The sequence below is a fragment of the Vulpes vulpes genome, chromosome 1 (assembly GCF_048418805.1).
Source record: "Vulpes vulpes isolate BD-2025 chromosome 1, VulVul3, whole genome shotgun sequence".
NCBI lineage: Eukaryota > Metazoa > Chordata > Mammalia > Carnivora > Canidae > Vulpes > Vulpes vulpes.
In genome coordinates, this window is record NC_132780.1 from 66,287,263 (window position 1) to 66,311,021 (window position 23,759).

A 23,759-nucleotide genomic window follows, 5' to 3' on the forward strand; every position below is an offset into this window, starting at 1 on the left:
ATCTTAGAAATGATATAACAGTTCTCAATTCTCAGGGTTTCATTTCAAAGAGTTCTCCAAACTTAAATCATGCAATTTAACTAACTGAATATAGAAAATTCAAATTAAGACACAGACACGTCAGCTTCTGTTTAATACAATTTAAGGGGCTAACATCAACATCCATAACCAACATTCATTCTTCTTATCACATAAAAAGAAATTTCTCCACCATGCAGCCCTGGATTTTTGTTAATGGCTCTGAAGAGCAATTCTATTAAGCAGATAAAGATTAGCAAAAATAGACCTTCCTTTCAGAGCAAACCTGCCACCTATATATATAGCACAGGGCACTGTATGGATGGACTGACAGGGCACAGCTGCATCGCTGATGGAGATTTTAAATGCACAACTTCCCAGCCCATCCAGACCTTCAGACCAAGATCTCTAGGGGTGGGGCCCACACACATAATCTCCCCAAGGGATTCCAATGCCCATTCCTGACATTAAGTTCCAGTAACAACTACCATTAAAAGTGCTTAGCTTTGTGGAGTGGAGTGTGTGTGTGTGTGTGTGTGTGTGTGTGTGCAGGGAGGGAGGTACAGAAAGGGACAATGTTTTTTTTTGTTTTTTTGTTTTTTTTTTTAATACCTCTGTGAACTGCTACCATTATTTGGCTTCCCTGTGCATGAATTCCTATGATGGGGTTGGTGTGCGGAGAAGGAAAAAGAACCAGTGCCAAGACATCTGGTCCATTTACACCCTGATGTTCATTCACTTCTCACCTACTATATTCAACCTAACACAGGCTGTCAATCAAAGACTCATTCTGATTTCAGAGTTGTTAACATACTAGGAAACAAGCCTCACAGAATCAGTGAATCATGATACCATCTTCCAGCCATGACAGCCAACCTGATGTGCGCCATCCACTGTGCAGAGTCCTTAAGGGGGCCACATAGAGTCTCCCTGGCCTACTTTAATGCATTAATAAACTGCTGATCCATTTATTAAGTTGCCAGTTAAAACCTCTGGTCACTGGGACCAGGAATTAAACTGTGAGAGCTTCAGAAGTTAGACACTGGGGTAATGAGCATGAAGTGTTATATAAGATGGATGAATCACTGACCTCTACCTCTGAAACCAGTAATACAGTGTATGTTCATTAACTGAATTTAAATTTAAAAAAAAGTAAAACGCAGTTTGAATTTTTTAAAAAAAAGAAGTTAAACACTAGGAGTGTCTGCAGGTTTAAGACTACTAAAATCTCTTAGCTGTGGTGTGGTCTCAACTCTCAGACAAAACACATCGTGAACATACAAGTTCTATTAGGATTGTTGTTAATTTTAGAGTACACAAAATAACATTCTAATAACAATATTTCCCATTTCTGAAATATTTTCGAAACCTGTCAAATCTGGATAAAAGTAGCCTGTATTTGAGAACCACAACACCTAATATGCATGAAAAAACTGGTTCATCATTGACAATGCTGTGCAGCTGGAATCTCCTCATTGTGTGTGGTGGCAACTGGAGCATTTTTTTTTCTTCTTCTTTTTTTTTTTTAAAATGTTCTTTTTTTTTATTATTTTTTATTTATGATAGTCACAGAGAGAGAGAGAGAGAGAGAGAGAGAGAGAGAGGCAGAGACACAGGCAGAGGGAGAAGCAGGCTCCGTACACCGGGAGCCTGATGTGGGATTCGATCCCGAGTCTCCAGGATCACGCCCTGGGCCAAAGGCAGGCGCCAAACCGCTGCGCCACCCAGGGATCCCCTGGAGCATTTTTTTTTTAAGCAGTTTTATTTTCAACTCCAACTCCACGTCCTGATCCAAAATGAGGCATCAGAACCACGTGGGCCTTTCCTGGACGTAGGCAGTTCATTCCCTTCTAGAGCTGCTGAGTCCAGTCCCCCAGGAATGTCTATTATTTTGCTTGCTTTAAACACCACAGGTGGTCCCAATAAATCCTCCCAGGCAGGAAACCTTGTGTGTTCTTCCCATCCTCCACAGCCCTGTACCCTACTTTATCTTCATACCACTAACCCTAGTTTATGATTATTTCCATTTACTTGCCTCCCCCATCTCTGAGCTCCTTAGCAGCTAGATTAAAAAAAAAAAAATCTTGATCCTAGCACTCAGTACAGTGCCTGGTCCACAGTATTCACTCAACAAAGATTTATTACAGTTAATTAACTAGTAGCTAAAAATGAAGAAAATAAAGCGCTTTGGTGACACAGATATTATGTAATTACACAAATGAATTACAAAGGGAACAAAAGAAGCAAATAAATGATGAACAATTATTTCAATACAAAGTTAAAAGTACAAGAACATGAAAAATACGTGTCTAGGGGTAGAAAAAATTCACATTAATATTCTGCATTTTAAGTGCTTCTGGAAAGTATCCTGTGAACCAATAAATGGATGTTATGGACTTTTCTACACGACAGATTCTGAAGTATAAAGAAAAAGGGGGAAATAAAAACTTCCCCTCCAGTCACTCGAGGGGAGAGTCAAGCTGCTCCCCACTCCCTCTTTTTTCACTACCACATAGCAACAGAAAATACAGAGAAAGCCTTTATGGACAGACTGTGAATAACCCAAATGGTGGCCACAGAACTTACTAGATACAGTGGTGTTTGGTTTGAGTCAGGGAGGAAGGGGAGATGCAGGCAGGTAATCTTCAAATAACTAACATCTTTCTTTTTGGAATAACTCACTCCCTTCTCCTTATTAAGAGCACAAGGACCATCTCATGGGCATTAATGAACACAGAAAAGTTGCCAAAAACAACTGCTTCTATTTTCTCCCTGTCCTCAACTGAACAAAAGCACCTAAGCACTTCTCTTCCTTACAGATCTGGAACATCTGTAAGAGCAGAGACACATCTAAATAACCCTCCCACACATAACACTGCTTCTATCAGAGGTCATTTCTTCTCTTCGTGTCATAATGTAGAATTAAAAATCTATAAAATATTCATGCAGTTTGAAATTTAAAAGACATGGGAAGTACACAATGAAAAGTACCCTTCTTTTCCTGGCCTAATTCCCCATCCAGAAGCAAATCTTTAAAATCTGTTTTATGCACATATAGTTAAGCAACTCAATACATGCGTTTTTCTTTCTTTGGACAAACATTAGAATACTCCTTAGGGTCAACAAATGAAATGCGTGGCATCTAGTCAAATGGGTGATTGTTGGGACCCATTTACACAAAAACCTGGTGTTCTTTCTAAAATGCTAATGTCTTTGGGTCTCCTGAATTTCATTTGCCAACTCTGGTACCCCTAAATTACTGTTCACACTATTCTGCATCTTGTTTTTCTGCTTTTGCTTTTCTAAATTTGAGATGTAACCTGAAGTTTTCTTTAGTATGCTGAATATTAAGGGGAAATAGACTATTATGAACATAGCATAGGAAGAGTCTTTAAATAGCACTTTTGTTTTTACAGCATTTCTTTATGTCCAACTCTGCTTTTGTCTTTGCTTGCTTCCTGAGATGAATTCCCCAGGTGAGCCTCTGGAGGTTAGTTTGTGGTGCTGTCATCTTTGCCACGCCACTTAGGGAAAGGTGCCACTTAGAGAAAGGTAGGGACTCCTTCACTTCAAGAGTGCTGACCAAGCACTTGCCGCATCCTAACCATGGTGAGGAACTGAACGCATTCTCATCCCCACAGAATTTACTTTAGCCAAGTCAACCCAACAGTTCAGAAAGCCATCAAATTTCTGAAGCTTACTGAACCACAGAGCTTTTAGAGCATATTTCCACTAACTCTATTAAGAAAAACAAACAACAAACTGGCACTCCTCAAATACAACTGGAGAAAGGCACAGCACCTGCATTGCTCAGTGGTTGAGTATCTGCCTTTGGCTCAGGTTGTGATCCTGGGATCGAGTCCCATACTGGGCTCCCTGCATGGAGCCTGCTTCTCCCCCTGCCTATTTCTGCCTCTCTCTGTATGTTTCTCAGGAATAAATAAAGTCTTTAAAAAACAAAACAAAATTGGAGAACTAAAAGCACCTCGGTCAAAGTTTTGATGAGTTTAGTCCATGCATTTTTTTATATACACAAGGTAAAAAAGGAAATGCCATTTTATCCCTAGTTTCCATTACTTTATAGTATAAAATTAACACACACATAAAAACGTTAAAGAATCCTTTTCAGGAATTTACAAAAAAAAAACAATAAAAGCAGGTCTTAGACTCTATGCATATGAATATCAAAATAGGTGATAAATACCACTTATTCATTTTTTTAATTTTTTTTAAATTTTATTTATTTATTCATGAGAAACACAGAGGGAGAGAGAGAGAAAGGCAGAGACACAGGCAGAGAGAGAAGCAGGCACCATGCAGGGAGCCCGATGTGGGACTTGATCCCGGGTCTCCCAGGACCACGTCCTGGGCCGAAGGCAGGCGCTAAACTGCTGAACCACCAGGGATCCCATCATATATTTTTTAAAAAGAACAAAATCCAAAACGGCAAGGTCAGTCAATAGCCAATGAAAGTCTATATGATCAGTTTGGAGATAATTCAACAAATACAAGATGCTAAAAACGGTGATGAAACTTTATGCCGCATGGGAAAACATTTGTTACATTTAACATGTAAAAAAATATTAAAAACATAAAAACAGCCAAAATGTATTTCCATAAAACCAATATGTAGCTATACTACTGAAGATGACAAAGACAGATACACACAAATTTGAGAAGCATATTCTAAGAAAGTACATCTTTGCTAACAAGAAGAAATGAATTTTGATGAGGCAAACAAGGAGAATCCTAAGGAAACTCTAAAACCTGATCATAATGTAATAAGCTAGTTCCCTACAAAACAGATGGTAAATATGAGTGAACGCCAAGCGTATGGTTGACTCTCTTCCTCTCACTCTCCCAAATACTGTCAGACACAGGCCACTGACTGGGACACCTGCTCCCCATCAGTGTCATAGCTGGAGTGTGTGACCGCGGAGCCCCTCCTACCTGCCCCTCAGTCCTGGGCACTTCTTACCCACCACCCTCACTCTCTCTCCCCACCATCTCCCCCTCTTCCTAACCTTTTGGGGGGAGGAGGGGAAAGACAGGAACACAGCTCCCATCATTCCTCAGTCCAATTTCTCACTTAAGACTTAGCCTAAAAAAAGGAACTAGACATTTCTGTAAAATAAGCTTCTGTGAAATGAAGCGATAAAGCATATGGAACACTTACTAGATACGAATAAAGTGACAATACATTAAATTCTCAGAATAAAGTTATTTCTTTCAATTCAAAAACTAATACATAAAATGTTTGGCCAGTTAACATTATTTTGCTCAAGAGGTTCTGTTAGTGCTCTAGTTAAAAAAGTAGTATGAAGCAAAGCATTACCTTCATAAGTGTGATAGTTGTAGTAGGCAAAGTGATTCCTTCTCCCTGGGATTAGAAACACATGCACGGGACCCAGGTGAAGGCAGCATCGTCAGGACAGAGGTCATGCAGAGCACGTGGGAGGGGGGAGGAGAAGAGAGACAGGAGAGGGTGAGCTGCAGTGGGACACCTTTCAGAGGATGAAAATTACGGTTCAGCCATAGCTTTCAGAGCTGTGAGGACAAAACAACAGTGCTCCAGGCAGTGTGTGTGTTAGAAACCAGTGCACACTGTTAAGGAAAACACCAAGACAACAGGTGAGTCACCAAGCAGCAGGAGAGCAACAGTTAGTTAATCATCTAGAAGATCACCAGCCAACTCAGCTATTCCTTCTGTTAAAAAAACACATTCAAATCCAAACCAAAGGATAAAATGACATTTCCCCCCATCTCTCCAAAAGACAGTCCAGACAGTATAAGCATACACCCATACCTCAAAGACCTCCCATCTACACCCCTGCACCTCGGCCCAACCCTGAGGATACCTGCGGGGCTGGTCACGTGTCCAGTGCAAGTACAGCACTTATCTGTTTGTGACAAATCAACATTTACCAGTATCATTCTCTTGTCCATGTAAGAAGGAATCAACTACATTGAGCATGCTGACTGTGAGAAAGACCTGGGCCCAGCCTGCAGGCTGTGGGAGCCGAGCTCAGGACGTGCACCTGTGCCACCGCAAGCAGGTACCAGGCAGGCAGCCCAGGGTACTGAGGAGGGGCGGTGGGCTGCAGGGGGCTCACACACACTATTTGGGAGTCACCTGAAGGCAGTATCTCCCCTCTCCACCTATGTACTCACTGCCTTCCCTGAAGCAGCAGCCCAGTAAATTCTGAGTAAAGGCAGCAGAGCACCACGAAGGGAGATGTGTCATGAGCAGTAACCCGATATTTGGTGAAAAGTAGTATAGAATTAATTTTTACCTATAGTCTATCATGTTTTCACACCTACAAAAACATATATATTTAGCTGGGAGACTAAAAGTATGAAATAAGCAGTCAAAATAGCAATTCTCACTAGAATGGAAGTTGCCAAGGTCAGCAGGTTTCATTTGTTTTGTTGGTGCTCCATGTCAAAGACCCTGGACAGGGAGGGTCTGACACATACTAAGGATCAGTAAGTACTTCTCAATATAGATGACTGAATGCTCATCCTGTCTCTGCTACCCATCCAAACCACCTTTTCTTTATTCTTTTGAAAATTATTTTATGTCGGGTGCTATTTATCAATTCTCTCTAGACTAATATTCCTGAATCCTCAAAATTTAGATTTGGAGAAAACAATCATTAGTTTCTAGCACGTAATGCAAAATTTTTAAAAGTAGACCCGATGCCCAAAGATCCTGAAAATGTTTAAGTTCCAACATAACGGCTGGCCCTCAGCTGCCTCCGTGACCAGCACCCATGCGCTCATACTTCACAGCACACAGCAATACTGGGACATGTCTCCAAACCACAGCGACAAAGTCTAAATGAACTTTTCAGCCAGAGAACCAAGGGACAAAGCAACACTAACATGTTCCTCACAAACAGCAAATCAATTTTAAAAGCTCCTCAAACATAATTAAGTTTAAAAACTACTAGCTGCAGCATATTGCCGCTGACTGTAAATCACAGAGCATCAGTCGAACCAAGACCATTTCTCCTGAATCGACAGCTCCTCCTTGTGCCCTAGGACTGTAAGGCCACAGGTTTCTCATCTATTCATGGGGATAATCTCATAAATAAATGCTCATGAATCAAAGAAGACAAAAACATAATTTCTGTCCAAGCAACCATAGATGATCCATATCATCATTCTGGCTTCAAGTTTTTTTCCGTACTTACTAACTGAGCTTTATTTTAACAGCAGCTCTGGGGGAGCCTGGGGGGGCTCAGGTGATCATCCAACTTATGATTCCAGATTAGGTCACGACTTCAGGGTCCTAGGATGAAGCCCAATGTCTGGCTCTGCACACAGTGGGGAGTCTGCTTGGGATTCTCTCCCTCCACCCTTCCCTCCTGCTGGCACACATGTTCTCTCTCTCTCTCTCTCTCTCTCTCTCGGCCTCCAAAAATAAATAAATCTTCAAAAGTAAAAAATAAAAGTTCTGGGAAGGAGAGCACAATGCTCTAGTCTTTATAATACAGGTTACATACCATGATTTGACCCAAATGAATAATAAAACGTCACATACATGTACACACTTATCTCCTATACTCACACATATACGCACACTGGGATGTATATGCTCACTTCTTCAAGAATATCAACATATTTCCCTACCTCAGGCTAACTTAGAGTAACAGCTTTAGCTTAAGGGAGCTCTAAAAAGAAATATGTAGAGGACTAACATGAAAATAAACCTGGTCTATTATAATTTTAAAAGCAAACAAATATCCTTCCTCTTATAGATAGATTTCTTAAATGTACTGTTAAACTTAAAGGTATTTTTTTCAGACACAGTTCATTCATTAAACAACAGTATGGTAAATACACACACACTTCTTTCTATTAACTCTGCCCTAAGAATACATCTATTTCAGTTTCTCACTTTAGTAGATTTTTAAGATTATTTTAGAAAAAACTGAAAAGGAAGTGGATCATTTAAACTTCTCCTTAAATTCCCCATATTCACTATTTTAAATGCTGTTTTCAACATTTTTTGTCCATGTGAACTCTACTTTTATGAATATACATATCCTGTGACACTAAGGTTCTGTTATTTTAATATCTTAAGAGACTTTTTAAAAAAATAAATGGTCTAAATGTCAGTCAAGAGAAAGGATACTTAAGTAAAATTCATTAAAAGTGTTAACACGAAAAGCTAAAAAAATGTATGCTGACAGTATTTCTCACCTGGGCTTAACTCTACTAGATAGGGCAGTTTCTCGGGAGGGAGTGCAGAACCATAGGCTGACCCCTCTGCTCTCTCCTTTCCCTTCACCAGCTTCCCATCGACGTGTTTCTTAGTTTTCTTTGGGATATAGTCGGCTGGCCTCCTCTTCAACTGAAAGACTAGAAGCCCTAGAACAGTGCACAGCATCAATCATCAAGCAGTCTCAAGTCAGCATGCACAGCCAAATAATTGACTGTCAATTCCTCTAAGATTTACCAAAAAATTTAATTTAACATCTCCTGAGGGGTGATTGAGTGAAGGCTTATCCAGTTTATACTGGAAAGGAAATAGAGGAAATAGTATTTGTGTTCTGAGAAACTCTGATAGCAATTCGCAAAGATTATTTTAAATAACTATTTTAAATAACTACCCAAGTACGTTACATGCTGGAAAACACCATAGCATTCGTTTAAGAATAAATGAATGTTTATACTGGTAAATAACCCTATGATCAATAAATACATTCACATGACACATACCACATGCATATACAAATATATTTTTAGTTGATCTGATTTTTAATTCAATTGAATTAACTCAGATGTCAAAGTAATTTGATTTTATAACACAATTTAACTTTAAAACTGTCTAGAAAAAGGTAGACTAAGTAATTTAATTACTTAGTTTACTCATTTTAATTTAAACTACCAATCTACATTGCTGATAGGATGAATGGGCAATCAATTTGTAGGTCTTCGTTACATAAAGGCCTCTGCTCGAGGACAGCCAGCTTACAGTGTAAAACCAAAAGCAAGAAAACTAGATTTCATCAAAAACACAGCTTTCAACCTTTGCTGCTCTGAAATCATTAGGGGGAACTGTCTGCAGAGTGAAAAGTCTGGATTTCTTATTTGAAATGACTGAATTACTGGAGAGTCTCTAGGGCTGCAGGTTACCATCCTGTCATCAGCACCCCCCGCTCATCTGCTCAGCGTGGACGGAGGAGTGCAGTGTGCTGGCCGACACAGTGCGGCACTCAAGTCCCGGTTCTCCTTCCACAGTGGGACCGCCCACTCCAGGTCCCCAGACTTACACAAGCTGTGTGTGGCCCTCAGGACAAGGATGCCACGTAGGAACCATCCGGCAGGTCTATGAAGGAGCTACAAAACTACACCAGCAAACAACCACAAAACAAATACTTCCCTGCACACTCCCCTGCGTCCTCATTGTTAAAACTCACGTAGCTGACAGAAATTTAATTCGTCATGTAAATCATTCTTTAACACATAAAAGTACCCTTTACCTTTGTCGCTTGGCCATTCCCTGAAGATTTGTAAAGGACACTCATCATCATCCAGGATCATTTCTTTAGCACCTTTTTCATCAGAATGCTGGGCTCCAGGAGGAAGCATAACCTGAAAGGGAAAATTATAAAATCAACTGTGCTATACCTAAAAAGTAAAGCACCAGGATTCACAAATAAGAACTTAGTGTAAATAAACTGACCAAACACTACAAACAATTCTCAAACTATCAACAAAAGTGAGGGAAAATAGCTTCTAATAAAAAGTTTAGCCAGCTGATGGGGCCATTTCTATTCAACTTATTCTCCGGCCCCCAAAAGGAACTAGTTGAGCAATTTTTATTTATTTTTAAATAAACTCTTATAGGAAAGGATGGTATGCAATGGCCAAATTGTGAGTAATTTCTTAAGAAAAGATCATTCCACCATTGCTCAGTCTCTGGTCCCAAACCCACCTTCCCATCATTAAATAATTGTGTGTGTTTTTTTTTTTTTTAAGTAGTTTCATCTAATGTGAGATCTCTCAAGATAAATGTCACCTAACAACGAAACAGCAAAGCATTCTTTTTCTTATAGTATCTGTCTTTATGACTAAATTTTAATCAGATCATTTAGCTATACCACAGAGCAATTCATTCAACAAATGTGTTTAAGCATCTGTTTTAAAAGACTGCATTCATGACACTCTAAAAGTTCATAATGCTGTAATGCTCTTTACGCTTTTATGGTAGCCAAACGACTTTCACACACACACATCCCCCCCCCCCCCCCCCCCCCGCCCCGGCCCTGGTTATACAGAGGAAAAATCTAGGTGACAGTGGCCCAATAAGCTCATACATCTGCTGGACTTTTTGCCCCTTCTTCATTCTAAGGAATGAAGTATTAAGTTTTAACGCAAACTGAAACACAATTATAGAAAATATGAGAAGCAGCCAGACCACTGGCCTGTGAACAGCTCAACCTATAGTAGTGCAGTAATGTTATCTCAGGAGACCTGGCCACCCAAAATGTCATCATATTCATATACCAGTGGACTAGACTCTTCTGTAGAACCCTCTAATTTCTCTCTACCCTGCTTCAGATTACCTTAGTAAGCCAAATGTACTATAAAACACCATCTTGCTAAAGTAATTAATCTTTCCTTGTGCTGTTTTGTATTGAATTTAGTATCTTGGGGTTAGAACACAGAACCTGAGCTTCACACCTCTCTCATGTCCCAATCTTTGTCCCGCACTCTGCTAGACCCAGGCCACACCAAACTACTCAGAGCTCTCAGATTAGGTCGTGAGTTCCCACGCTTCCATGATCTCTTGAGCCTAAAAGGCTTATTTCCCAGTGTCCAAGCCTAGCTCAACTACAGCCCCTCTAGGAATCTTTCCCTGACCACCACTCTCACTCCAGCACTCCTTGTTTTATATTTCTCACTCCTGGCTTCTCCGTCTCCCTTCAGTTTAAGTTCTTTTAGAGACAGCTCTGGCTTTTGTATCCCAGCAGAGTATCTAACAAGTGAGAGGAACTTAAGTATTTATTGAATAATTCAATAGCTAAAATAACAAATGAACGAATATGGAAGCACTACTTACTACATAATTGATAAGATGACAAACCAAGAGAACAAAGAACATCTCATTCAAGATTAAAACAATAATCAACTCCTGATTTCTACTGCCTAAGCTTGCGAAGCAGAATTTCCAAGGACATAATAGAAGGAAAGCCCAAAGTAGGAGACCCTCAAAAGCAAACATCAAATGACTTCAAAAAGGCCTGTCACTACAAGCCCATGGTAGGCTTTTATACTTCATGACCTCGACTGGGGTGCCCTTTCACTTGAATGTCGTCAGTAAAGGTACGGTAGAAATTAAGGAGAGGGAAAAAATGGTAAAGGTCATTACCACCCATTGTATCAAATGCAACTTTACATGCAACTGAATATTATTTAGTAGAGTCGTATGCGCGGACACAAAAACGTGCCTTGGCAAACACGTGAGCAATCCCAAGTCTCACATGCAAGGCTAGGTGTGGTAAGGCACCCTGCCCTGGGTGCTCAGAGACCAGCAGGGACACAGTGAAAGAGGGTCAGGTCTCCACTGAGCAAGCTGGGCCCTGGGCACACTACTGATTTGCTGATTTTATTCTAACCAGGAACATTTTTACAGTTATTACTAACTAAAAGCCGACGGAGCCTGTATCCAAATCCATCCTCATCCATGGGCCTATTACTCCAAGGGCATAAGTGGACCATATACAATAATGCTCACTACATAGTCCTCCTGAACAGAAAAGCAATGAGCTCACAAAACCTGGCATCACAAGATTCTCTTCTATTTCACACTTAACCATCAGGAGGAAAATGCATCAGAATGTCCTGTATCTTAAGTATTTCCACTTCAGAGCGAATGCACAATTACCGTGACTACCTACTCTCTCAACCTCACCCCAAGAGTCCCCTCCCTCACCAAAGTGGGAGAGAATTTCAATTCAGGATACTGTTTCTTTATCTATGAACCCTATTCTCCAGAAATTCAGTGTAAAATATATCTTCTATTTCTGGAAGCTCACTTTCCCTTCTAATTTATCAATACTATTTCTTATTTCTTACTCTCTCTTAGTGAGACCAAAGAGAATGAAAAAGCATATCGAAAAACAAACACTCATGATCACTGATCTTTCTCCACCCCACTAAGAAATGATCTTTGCGGTATGTTTTTTTGGTTCCAAGTAATACAGGTTCACTGTAAAAACCTGCAACACAGGGATCCCTGGGTGGCGCAGCGGTTTGGCGCCTGCCTTTGGCCCAGGGCGCGATCCTGGAGACCCGGGATCGAATCCCACGTCGGGCTCCCGGTGCATGGAGCCTGCTTCTCTCCCTCTGCCTATGTCTCTGCCTCTCTCTCTGTGACTATAATAAATAAATAAAAATTAAAAAAAAAAAAAACCTGCAACACAGAAAAGTATAAGGAAGTAAGAGAAAAAAAACCCACTGTGAGATGACTGTTTTTACAATCATGCCCTCAGTAATGATCTTTATGCATCTACCTATCTCGTATGAGAGCTCACATTTGAATCACATATGTATTTCAAAGTCTTCTTTCCTTCCCTCTTCTCTTCATGTAGGTAATTAGTAACCTGTGTGTCTTTCCTGGGCATCTACCTTGCTCTATGGTCACATATGCATACACACAGACTTGTGTAGTTCCATTTTATTTTATGTATTGGTTTTCCGAAAATGGGGTATTTATAAAATGTATGTATCCCCAAGTCAATTCGTATAGATTTAATTCATAATATTTCATAGCAAAAGGTATCCAATGGCATAAGCAATCCTTTAGTGATAGGTGTTTTACTTCTTATTTATTGCTATAACACAGAGAACTGAAACAAAGTTCTCTTAGAAACACATTCAGGAATTTACTTGCCATTTGTTTTAGATAATATAACTAACATTTATAAACACCATTTTCAATCTTAAACCCCATCCCCACGGTGTAGTGAGCACTATGCAGGATAACTACACAAACACCTTCCAGACTGTTTCCTCCATCATCACCCACGGGATAACTTCCTGTTTGGGGAGCCTGTACCCTTTTCTTTCCCGGCCCACTCCATCCTGCTGGGGGATGTCCTCTACTACCTGTTTGAGAAAGGCTGAACAGGTGGCCAATTTTGCCTTGAATGTTTTGAAATGTCTTTATTCCACCCACTACCACTCAACAGTTTGGGCTAGAAATCATTTCACTGTGAATCAAGAGACCACTGGCTCATGTATTCCAGACTCCATGGTGATGCTGAAAAGACTGGCACCCATCTTGCCCCCCAACACTTTATGTGTCACTGGAATCTTTTTCTTTGGAATCATTATCCTCTTTTCTCTACTCTTCTACAATTTCAAAATAACACACCTTGGTGTGGTTGTACCAACATTATCCTACAGGCCATTTCTGAGCTAGAAACACACACGCTTCAGTTTGGGAGACATTCCAGTACATATCCTTGATGACTCTACCTCTCCATGTCCTCTTGCTTTCATCCCTGGCTTTCCTTTAGCCAAGTGTTAGGAATTCTACAAGATGTCCTAACTTTCTGATCTTTCCTCTTCTATCCTTTCTTTCTGTTCTACACTTGGACAGATTTCCTGAGCTTTATCTTCTACCTCTTTCTGTTGACACTGTCTCCTACCCCTTATTTACTTACATTTTAAATTTCTGAGGCCTCTTTCCCTGGGTGTGCCTCATGATAGCACTGTGATCTTACTCCACAGATGCACTGTCTCCTTACCTCTCCAAGTCTCTCAGTTCTTTGAACACTTCCCTCTGCTTTCTGCCTTGTATCATCCATGGAATAAGATCAGGTTCTTTACCTGTTTGTGTGGGTCTCTTTCATCATAGAGGTGTTTCAAATGTCTGCTGAAGTTTGGCCATACATTCACATTCTACAGTGAGGCACAAGAAAGTTCAAGGTGGGGGCTATGCTTATGGGCAAGGGGTATTGTCGGGAGCTCTCTGACTGAGGTTATCGGACTGAACTTCCACAGGACAGTTTCCGTACAGATCTTTCTCATGTGGCCAGAGAGTGTCTTCTGGGAGAAATCCTGAAATCTTCTGGCTATCAGTATCCTGGCTAGAGCCTTCCACTTCACCCTCCCATTTTCAGCAAAGACCCTCGCCATACCCTGTACGCCTGCTACCCCGAAGTGCAGGCCTCTGCCCCATCACCTCTACCACAGTCTCCAGATGGAGAGATGACATGGGAGTTGGGATGGGGGAGAAATTTGGTAGGTCTACGGTTTCTTATGAAAATTTTCGACCCAATTTCATTTTAGTCCAACTTTAATGCTGACTCAGAAAGTGCTAAAGCCCCTTAGCATTCCTGAGTCTGCTTAAGGATAGGATACGGGCACTTGGCAAGTTTCTTGTTGGAGGTTCTCTCTGCAGGTTTCCTCGGACCCAACGAGTAGGATATCAGAATTACTTCTCCAGAATTTCATTCACAGCTCTGGTCTTTTGCTGTCTCTTCTTTCATTATCTTTGTTCTTGCACATTTATACAGATTATTTAATTTTTTATTATCATTTTAATGGGAAAAAATCTGTTTTCTTATTTTCAGCTGAAAATTGAGCTCTATTCATAAAATTACAGATCTGCCAACAGTTTTTCCAACTGAACAGAATTTAGTTTTTAGCAAAAAGATAAAAGCCATAAAGCTCAACAAGCCCTTTTATATAATTCCATCTATAGCTAACAAAAGAGGTCTAAGACCTCTACAGTGAATGCTACAAAATACTGCTGGGGCTCAAAGACCACATAAACAAAGAGGCACACTGTGTTCACAGCCTGAAGACCGGACACTGCGAGGCTAGACGTCTCTCTGACTCGTCTACAGAAGCCATGCAAACCCAGCCACAATCCTAGCACATTCTCTGTACAAACTGACAAGCTGATTCTGAAATTTATTCAGAAGCACAAATAACCTAGAATAATCAAAGCAATTTTTAAAAGCAAAAGCAAAAAAACAAAATTGGGTCTTAGTTTACCTGACTTTAAGACTTATTATAAATCTATAGTAATCAACATAGCTTGATGCTCACAAAAGGATACAAGATGTACAGATTAATAGAACAGATTCCAGAAATAGAACCATATATATATATATATATATATATATATATAGTCAACTGATTTTCAACAAAGGGTTTGAAGCACTCAGTGGGAGGACAGAAACCCTTTTCAACGAATGGTGCTGGATCAACTGGGTATCTACATGGAACAAAATGAACATCTACCCTAACCTCACACCACACACAAAAGTTCTCTTGAAATGGAATGCACAGACCTACATGTGAACACTAAAACTATAACACTTCTAGAGTAAGACACAGGAGGAGGGGCACCTGGGGGACTCCATCAGTGAGCATCTGCCTTTAGCTCAGGTCATGATCTTAGGGTACTGGGGTCAAGCTCCAGGTCGGGCTCCCTGCTCAGTGGGGAGTCTGCTTCTCTCTCTCTCGACCCCCGATCCCCACTCATGCGCACTCTCTCAAAAAAATGCATAAAATCTTACAAAAATAATAATAAGACATAGGAGGAAAGTATTTGCAACCTTAGAAGAGACAAATTCTTATATAGAACACAAAACAAAACAGAAAATATGTAAAAAAAACAAAATGATGTCCACAAAAATAAAAAGAAATTATTCTCTAAAGAGTAACATTAAAAAGATGAAAGTCACAGACTGGGGAAAAGTATTCACAACGTATGTATCAGAGGACTTAATATATATCTCAACAGGGAAATTAAAAGTGTTTTCCACAATGAGACACCACTATAACCTATCAGAAATAATTGACCACATCAAATATGAGTGAGGAAGTAAAGCAACCACAGCACTCACATACTTCTGGCGCTAATGTAATAAATAAGATATAATCACTTTGGATAACAGTTCCAGAGTTTCTTAAGAAGTTATACATATACCTACTATTGAGTATTTCTGGAGAAAAAACAACACCTATGAGAAGACCTGCACACAAATGCTCATGGCAGCTTCACTGTAACAGCCAAAAACTAGAAACTGAAACAACTTAAATGTCCATCAACAGGAAAATAGATGAATAAATTCTGAAGTATCCATATAATGAAATACTATTCAGCAACCAAAAGGAAGCAAGCATGGATACAGACAAGGACACTTGAAATCCTTACAGCTGAGTACAGGAAAATAGGAAACGAGAGTATAGGCTGTGAAATGCTACTTACGTAAAAATTCTAAAAAATGTAAACTACTTATAGTGAAAGCAAACCAGTGGCTGCCTAGCAAAGGGGGAGGAGGAAGGGATGAATTATACAGAGGCACTTAGAGCTCCCTGCAGGTGACAATGATGCTGCTTGTGCTGGTGTGCTGATCCTGGCAGCGCTGCCAAGGGTAAGTACGTGAGGTTTGCTGCATTGTCATCACTCCTCCATAATCTTTTGGGGAGGGGGAGACCAAAACAAGTAACCACACTGTTTTATTATTTAATAATCAACTGTTAAGATGAGGAAAGGAGGGACAGGGTGCCTGGGTGGCTCAGCATTTGAGCGTCTGCTTTTGGATCAGGGTGTAATCCTGGAGTCCCAGGATCGAGTCCCACATCAGGATTCTTGTATGGAACCTGTTTCTCCCTCTGCCTGTGTCTCTGCCTCTCTCTCTCTCTCTCTCTCTCTGTCTCTCATGAATAAATAAATAAAATCTTTAAAAAGAAAAAAGAAAAAAAGGACGAGGAAAGGAAGACATCTCTTGTAAGAACCCACGGCCAATGAGACTGGACAGGGAAATCCTGGTAATGAAGAAGTCAGCACACACACTTGTGTCTGCTGTGTCCAAGCAGTCTGTCTCACAAGAGAAAACCTGCTTGATTTATTTAATGTGGCCCACTCTGTTCTGAGGAATAAGAGCTCACTATCCTTGGGAGAACTGGATGGAAGATTTCTGCAAAAAATGACAGATGACTAAATGTAGCACCACGTGCTAGTTACAATAGCAAACTGGGTTTGTTTAAAAGTTTAATCTTAATAATGTATCTTAGTAAAAACCATAAAAAAAAACACTGTTAAAAAAATGTTACCTAAATAGGCAAAACAAGAACTAAAAGGATATGTATGTTATATATATATATATTTATATATATATATATACACACACACACATACACACACACACACACATATATATATATTTACAGTTGTGTATACACACGTGTCATATGTATTACTCTCTTTATATATATGTATAAATAAATGTCAGTAGTGGTTATCCTTTGGTATTAGAACTATTGGTGATTTTTATTTTCTTCAATTCATCTTTTTATACTTTTTTTTTTTTTTTTTTTTTTTTTACTTTACAACAAGAACATCTATTACTTTTATAATGGAAGGGAACATGCCAGTTTTTTAACACATACTTAATACAGGGTTTACATTTATTACATTTTAAGTGATACCGTGGAAAAAAAATCATTTAAAGAATATCTTCCCACTTAAATGTGAAGTTCTAGCATGGGTAATACTGGTGAGTTCTGATTTGACAGTTACTTACTCGGGCAATGCAGTAATCCTTAGGATTTTCTTTCTCTAGACCATATTTCTCTAACGCTTCAGCCACAGCAAAGTCTGCAGGATCTGTGGTAGATAGCAGGATTGTCTTGTAGGGAATATTTGGTTTTAAACTATCGGCATAAATTCTCAATGTTCCACCTGAAAAAAAAATTTTGACATCTTTGAGTCCTACTTTATTTTATTCCAGCAAAAAGATAGCTAACATTTATGATCACTTAAAAAAGGACACCTAAGCTGCAGTTGCAAGGACTGCGAAGATGGAATCTGGGCAATAATTCGATACTCGTGTCCTGTTGGACAACATACATTTACTACATTTACAGTCACTTGTTGATCTAACAACACTTTGCTACAGTGACTAATCCTGTATGACAAAGACTGGTTCTGTCCTCTCCTTAAGCCCACGTCGTTTTTATAATGATGAGCAGACTTTCACTATGGGTAAAGGATGAGTAAGGGAAGAGACTCCAGAGTGTTTTGATAGGGCTGCCTGTCAACACATTTAGCACGTACAAACACTGAATGGGCTGAGGGCCCCAGTGTTCCAATGCTGAGGACGCAACGACACACAGGTCAGAGTCCCTGCCAGCCAACAGCTTACCCTGTAGTTGTGGGGGGCAGGAGGAAAAGACCGACAAGCAAACAGTTAAGACAGTGATACATGTTGTGAAAAATACAAGCAGGGTTGTGAGAAAGAAAATGACCAAAAGCTTCCTAAGCTCACAGGACTGTAAAGCCTTCTATGAAGATAAATGCCTGCCCCGAGCCCTGAGTGACAAGCAGCAGCCTCACAGCACCTAAACTTTGCTTTCTGGGCAGAGGGACTAGCAGGTGCTAAGGCCGACAGCTCGCCTGGGTCTGGCTAGGCTCACCGGCCAGAGATGAACCCCAGGGAAAAGAGGGAAAGGCAGTCAGACTGTGTGAAGCCAGGTCCTACAGGACTTCCTCACCCACAATCACGAGGCCAGACCACATGGGACACAGCAAACCATGATCATGAGGGTCTGGATTTTACTCTAGCTCAAGTGGGAGCCATGGGGAAGCTCTCACTCACTATGTGTGCACATGCATGGAAGCACTAGCATGTGTGTGTGCCTGTATACGCAGGGAGGTGGGAAAATGCCACCCGTGCTTTCCTAAGATGGCCCCAGCTTCTGAGTAAGGAACTGTGGAGGCAGGGTCAACAACCCCAGGGCAAGGCCAGTTTTAAAGTACACGTTCTAGTCCACCAAGATGCATTACCTTCTGATTTAATTATACCCTACTTCCAAATGCATATTTGAACTAATTTATAAGAAAAACATATGTACAAGAGAATGAGTAAAAACAATTCTGTAGATTTAGGTAATATCTGTGTGCTTTAATTAGACAACCAAAGAGCAAACCAGACCACCTGATTTGAGGGTTGAAGAAATGGACTTGTAACCTCACCTATAGGGTTACAAAAAAAATGCAAATGCTCAGAAATTTAATTTTTCTAAAAAATGTTGCATCTGCCAAAAGCCAAGACAAGTACTTTGCAATCCCAAAGTTACAGACCACTGCAGATGAAAGAATATTTGGTCTGAAAAAATTTAAGGTCAGGGTTTACCAAAAAATCATTTAAAAAGTCGGTATGGTTCCTAGAGATAATATAATCTTAAGTAGCACTTCTTCTAAAGGACACATCATGATGAGGAAGCTGTAAAATTCATACTCATGTAGCCGAATGAACTCGCCATTGGATGGAATTACTTGTAGCACCCATTGGAATGTTTCAGAACATCTGTCTAAAACCTGACTTGGTTTTGGTATCAGGAGTGTGAGGCGGTCTAATTCAGAAGGTTTTCAGCTGACAGGCCTAACACCCAGTTTGCTGAGGAAGAACGCAGGAGCAGCTGACAATTTACAAGCCCTGCTGTGGACTAACCTGGATGTGTATAAATGCACGTTTCAGCTCTACGACTAAGGTAGGTCTGTGCCCTGAGGAGGACACACCGAGGCCCGTGCTTCGCCAGTCCCCCAGCTATGGGGTCCTGTCACAGTGCTCTGCCGCCCCCAAAACTGCTCCCGGAACGGCGGAAGCAGGAGGACAGACTCGTAGAGAAGCCTCACGCCGCTGCCAACCATGTCTCAGGAGGAAACCCAGGGCCGTATCAGGCGGTAGAACACGGTGCCGCAAACCAGTCAGCGGCAATCGCAGGGAGCTTCTGGGCCAACTACACTTTGAGGAAATTACAGACTGAATATACCGGAGTGTCAAAAAGGCTTTTTACAAAGTCCAGGGCCCAAGCTTCTTACAAGTTAGGAATCTGATCAGCTGTGCAGTGAGTCAGGTCACGAGAACTTAGGGAACCAATCCCCAGGCTAACCAGACAGGATTACTACAGATGGAGCAGTCACTCTCAGAAGGCTCAGCCACGTGTGACCACATCCCCCGTATTTTCTGCCAACAAAACAGCAAAGCTAATAACTATAACATGTTATGACAATATATTAATATATTTGACTTCCTTAATATTAACCATAAACATCTATTTTGCTAACAGTATTTAGTTTTTTAGAATTTCCAGGAAGTCTATATAGAAAAATGTTCCTTCTGCTCCCAACTATCCCTTTAACCTCTACTTCTTGGATGTTCTGCTAGTCTTCCTCCTAATTCTTGGAAGGGTTTTTTTTTTTTTTTTCCTGTTGTCTTTGCCTACCCCTCTTAATAGTCACCTTGCTTAAATTTTTCTATTACCTGCATACTTTCTACCAAAAAGAATCTTACTCATACCCAGTGATGCCTGCTTGCCAACACAGATTACTCCCAAATCTCTCTCTGACACTCCTGACCAGAACCTGGTCTAGAGCCACTGAACTACCAGCCCAGAACATCCCCCAGATCACACCAGCACCTCAAGGAAACCTGTATTCCATTCCCATACATTCTCTCATTGCAGTCCATCAACATCCATCCAACTGGAAATGGGTCTTCTCCAGAATGCCCCCCTCCCAAGACAAATCTAGTCTGTACCAGGTCCTGAGAACTCCACTTCTTAGCTACATTGCTTCTCTCTTACCAGCCTGTTGCCAGGGGCTGCACTGAGACTCATCCCTCACATGGGCAGCATATGCCCACTTCCAAATGCAATTTCGTCAGATCCATCCTCTACTGTTCCCACAGAAACCACTCCAGATCTGGAACTTAGGCTAAATTAAATGCTTTCTGAATCCCCACCTAAAATATATTTGTAAGTTATTTTGAATCTTTCACCAAACAAGACAGGATATATATAAACAGATTATCACCTGGACCTCATGTTACATTATTTATCCAACTAATAAGTATCTCACTCTTCTAGCTGTTTTGAATCACTGAGACTACAGCTCTCACGAAACATGTAACTAAGACTCCCTTATAAAGGTGCAGAGGTAAACAAAGGAAACACAAGACAGCAAGAGTGGCAAACCTTTGAGGCCAGCTTCTACCACGGCTAGTGGCTGTGGGGAACATGACATTGATACAGCACCCTAAGTTCTGAAGACATGGAATCACAGCAGTTTTTGTCAAGTGACCAAGATTATCAGGACCATGGTCCACAGACAAATTCGTGAATGAAGACAGGAGGCTTACTAATGAAAAACAATGCTGTTCCCATGAACGTAATATGAGTGTCAACACAGCCTTCCCACACAGATCTGACCTGCTGCCACATACGTATATTGGGCAATGTTACAAAAATGCTGGGTAGGGAGTATAACCCTTCGACTCAGGCTTGGATTCAAGAGAAGGGGTCCACAGTTAGAAAAGCGCTGCCAGTCTCATCATTCAAAACCTTAAAGCTAGTAAGTGAGCTGACAGGTGTACGTACAGGATGCAACACAACATGAGCAGTTCTGGAGTACGCAAGTGTAATGTTATAGAAGAACTACAGAGAGGATGGGTCACATTAGGTCAGACATTTTTGGAAAAGGCTGGCTCACTGATCTAGTCTTCCAACAGAAGGCTCTTTTTTGAAACTCAAAATGATCATCCTATCATTTTTTAACAAGCAAAACTAGTAGGTTTATAACAAGTATTTTCTTGTATGAATATAATTATAGGTTAATTACAAATAAAATTTTATGTCAAATAGCTAAATAGCTAAAAATACACAAATCCAATTTATAACTAAAATAATAGTCATTTATTTTAACTCTCTTTATAATCTCTATTTCCCTCAGAAATACAGAGTAATCTCCAGTGTATGTGTAGGTGGGAAAGATAAGATAGCAGAAAGTATATAGCACGCTGTCATTTGATTAAAGGGGCTGACCAGGGACAAAAGCTGAATTTCTCTGAATATACCTTATTTTGTAGATTTGACTTGGGAACAAATAAGTACATTAAATTTTTAAGAAGCAAAATAAAACAAACCTAAGTATAAATCAATATGAATATGTAACTACACAGGCATCAATTCTGTGACTTCAAAACACAGTAACGTGACAGTACATCCTTATGGGATTTACTCACAGAGAAGTTTCCCAAAAAGATTAAAATTTTTTCAGCATCATGTTGCTAATCATAGCATTATTTTTATTTTGGTATCGCTATTTATCATAGAGAAAAGCAAATAATTATATTATTGGTGTTCAGTGGAAAGAATTTTTATCATGAGAAAAGATACTCAGATTTTCTGAAATCATAGTAGGAAAAAAAAGTATTAAAACTCTGTCCACTAAATAGAATTAAAAGCAAACACTGACCGGTAACACAGGACACTCCTGGCAACCAAAGAATATATCCTACCAAACAGAACAAGGACTCCTTAGAGAAACAGCCACTCCCTAGAGCCTGGGGTGGGAAATGCACTCAGGAGCCTGGATGTCCAGTCACACAGGGAGACTCCCCAGGACCACCAGGGAGACATGCAGAAGCCTCAGGTGCCAGGTGGAAGGGATCCTCACTGACTCCAAGTGACAGATCAAGAATCAGTAAGGAGATAACTGCAACAGACAGAATAATACTGAGAAGTTTAACTCCATGAGTGCATGAAAACATCTCACAAACTACTGCTCGCCTGCGGATGCTAGTGAGGTTAAGTGTTTCTGCCACATTCCCTCCCCCTTTCCCCCCCAAACCTAAACCTGCCTCTTCACCTAATGGAGGAAACAGAGAAAGCAAGAGGAAAAGATGGTGAACTACCGGATGCTGTCAGCAAAATCTACAAGACAAACAACTGAGGTTTTCTAAACAAACCCCTAAATGCACAAACTGAAAGGTGAAATGAGAGACAGGGACCACAGGCAGGTCCTACTTGGACCCTGACCAGAGAATTATCTGAGGCAGCTGGGAACACATGAACAGTGACAAGACATCTGATGATGGGAAGGAATTAGCATCAATTCTTTTGTATATCATAATGGTACTATGGTTTCTTCTGTTCTTATTTTTCTAAAAATCCTTACCTTTAGAAAAATATACCGAAATATAAAATGAAATATGGGATTTGCTTCAAAATAGTACAGTTTGGGAACAGGAACAATACACATAGGAGAAGATGGGACATGAGCTGTCAGTTATGGAAGCACGGTAATAAGACACAGGAATTCATTGTATCTTTCTCTTCTTTCATAGATATTTTCAGAAAGCAAAAATTAGGGGGAAAAAGAGCCCCACTGGGGGAAACCATGTCACTAAACAAATCTCTATGTATTTAAGGCACACTAGTGGGGGAGCAGGGTCCAGTGCCCAGTGGAGGAGGCCTGGTGTGGGTACCTGAGTCAGGCCGCCCATCCGAGCTGCGGAATTCCTGCATCCTTCTCTCCAGTTTCTGCTGCCTGCGACGCTTCATCACCACCTCTGGGTTCGAAATTGTTCGGGTAAAGCTGGTCTCAGGCATGTCTTTGTAGACCTCAGCAGCCAGTCGGGAATTCTCACTGGGAGAAAACAAAGCACAACCTTTTCTAGCTATTACAGGAGCAAGAATGGCACCACTCAGACAAATGGCCTGGGCAGGTGTCCCTGGGCCCTGGCCATCACACACTGCAGCAGATAGTGCTGACCAGCATCGCAGACACAAAATGAAATTCCTCACAAAACATGCAACACACTAAACTCAATGGAAATTTATCATTAAAATATCAGTGAGTTCCTGTCAATTATTGTGGATTCACTAACGAGGCTAAAAGAAAAATGGGTAAGTTATACTTG

General features: G+C 40.6%; 1 protein-coding gene across 47 annotated transcripts in view; it reads right to left on the reverse strand.

The window, feature by feature from the left end:
* The window catches only part of AFDN (afadin, adherens junction formation factor), a 138,523-nt gene that overhangs the window by 68,434 nt on the left and 46,330 nt on the right, over positions 1-23,759 (reverse strand). For 28 of the 47 annotated variants that reach the window (XM_072766178.1, XM_072765989.1, XM_072765966.1 and 25 more), the window contains exons 5-9: positions 23,325-23,485; positions 17,580-17,737; positions 9,510-9,621; positions 8,227-8,394; positions 5,354-5,398 (exon numbers count right to left, since the gene is read on the reverse strand). In XM_072766178.1, the coding sequence (XP_072622279.1) occupies positions 5,354-5,398; positions 8,227-8,394; positions 9,510-9,621; positions 17,580-17,737; positions 23,325-23,485 (644 nt within the window). The remainder of the gene's footprint in view (positions 1-5,353; positions 5,399-8,226; positions 8,395-9,509; positions 9,622-17,579; positions 17,738-23,324; positions 23,486-23,759) is intronic. The other 19 variants (XM_072766039.1, XM_072766210.1, XM_072766153.1 and 16 more) reach the window with 1 other exon arrangement.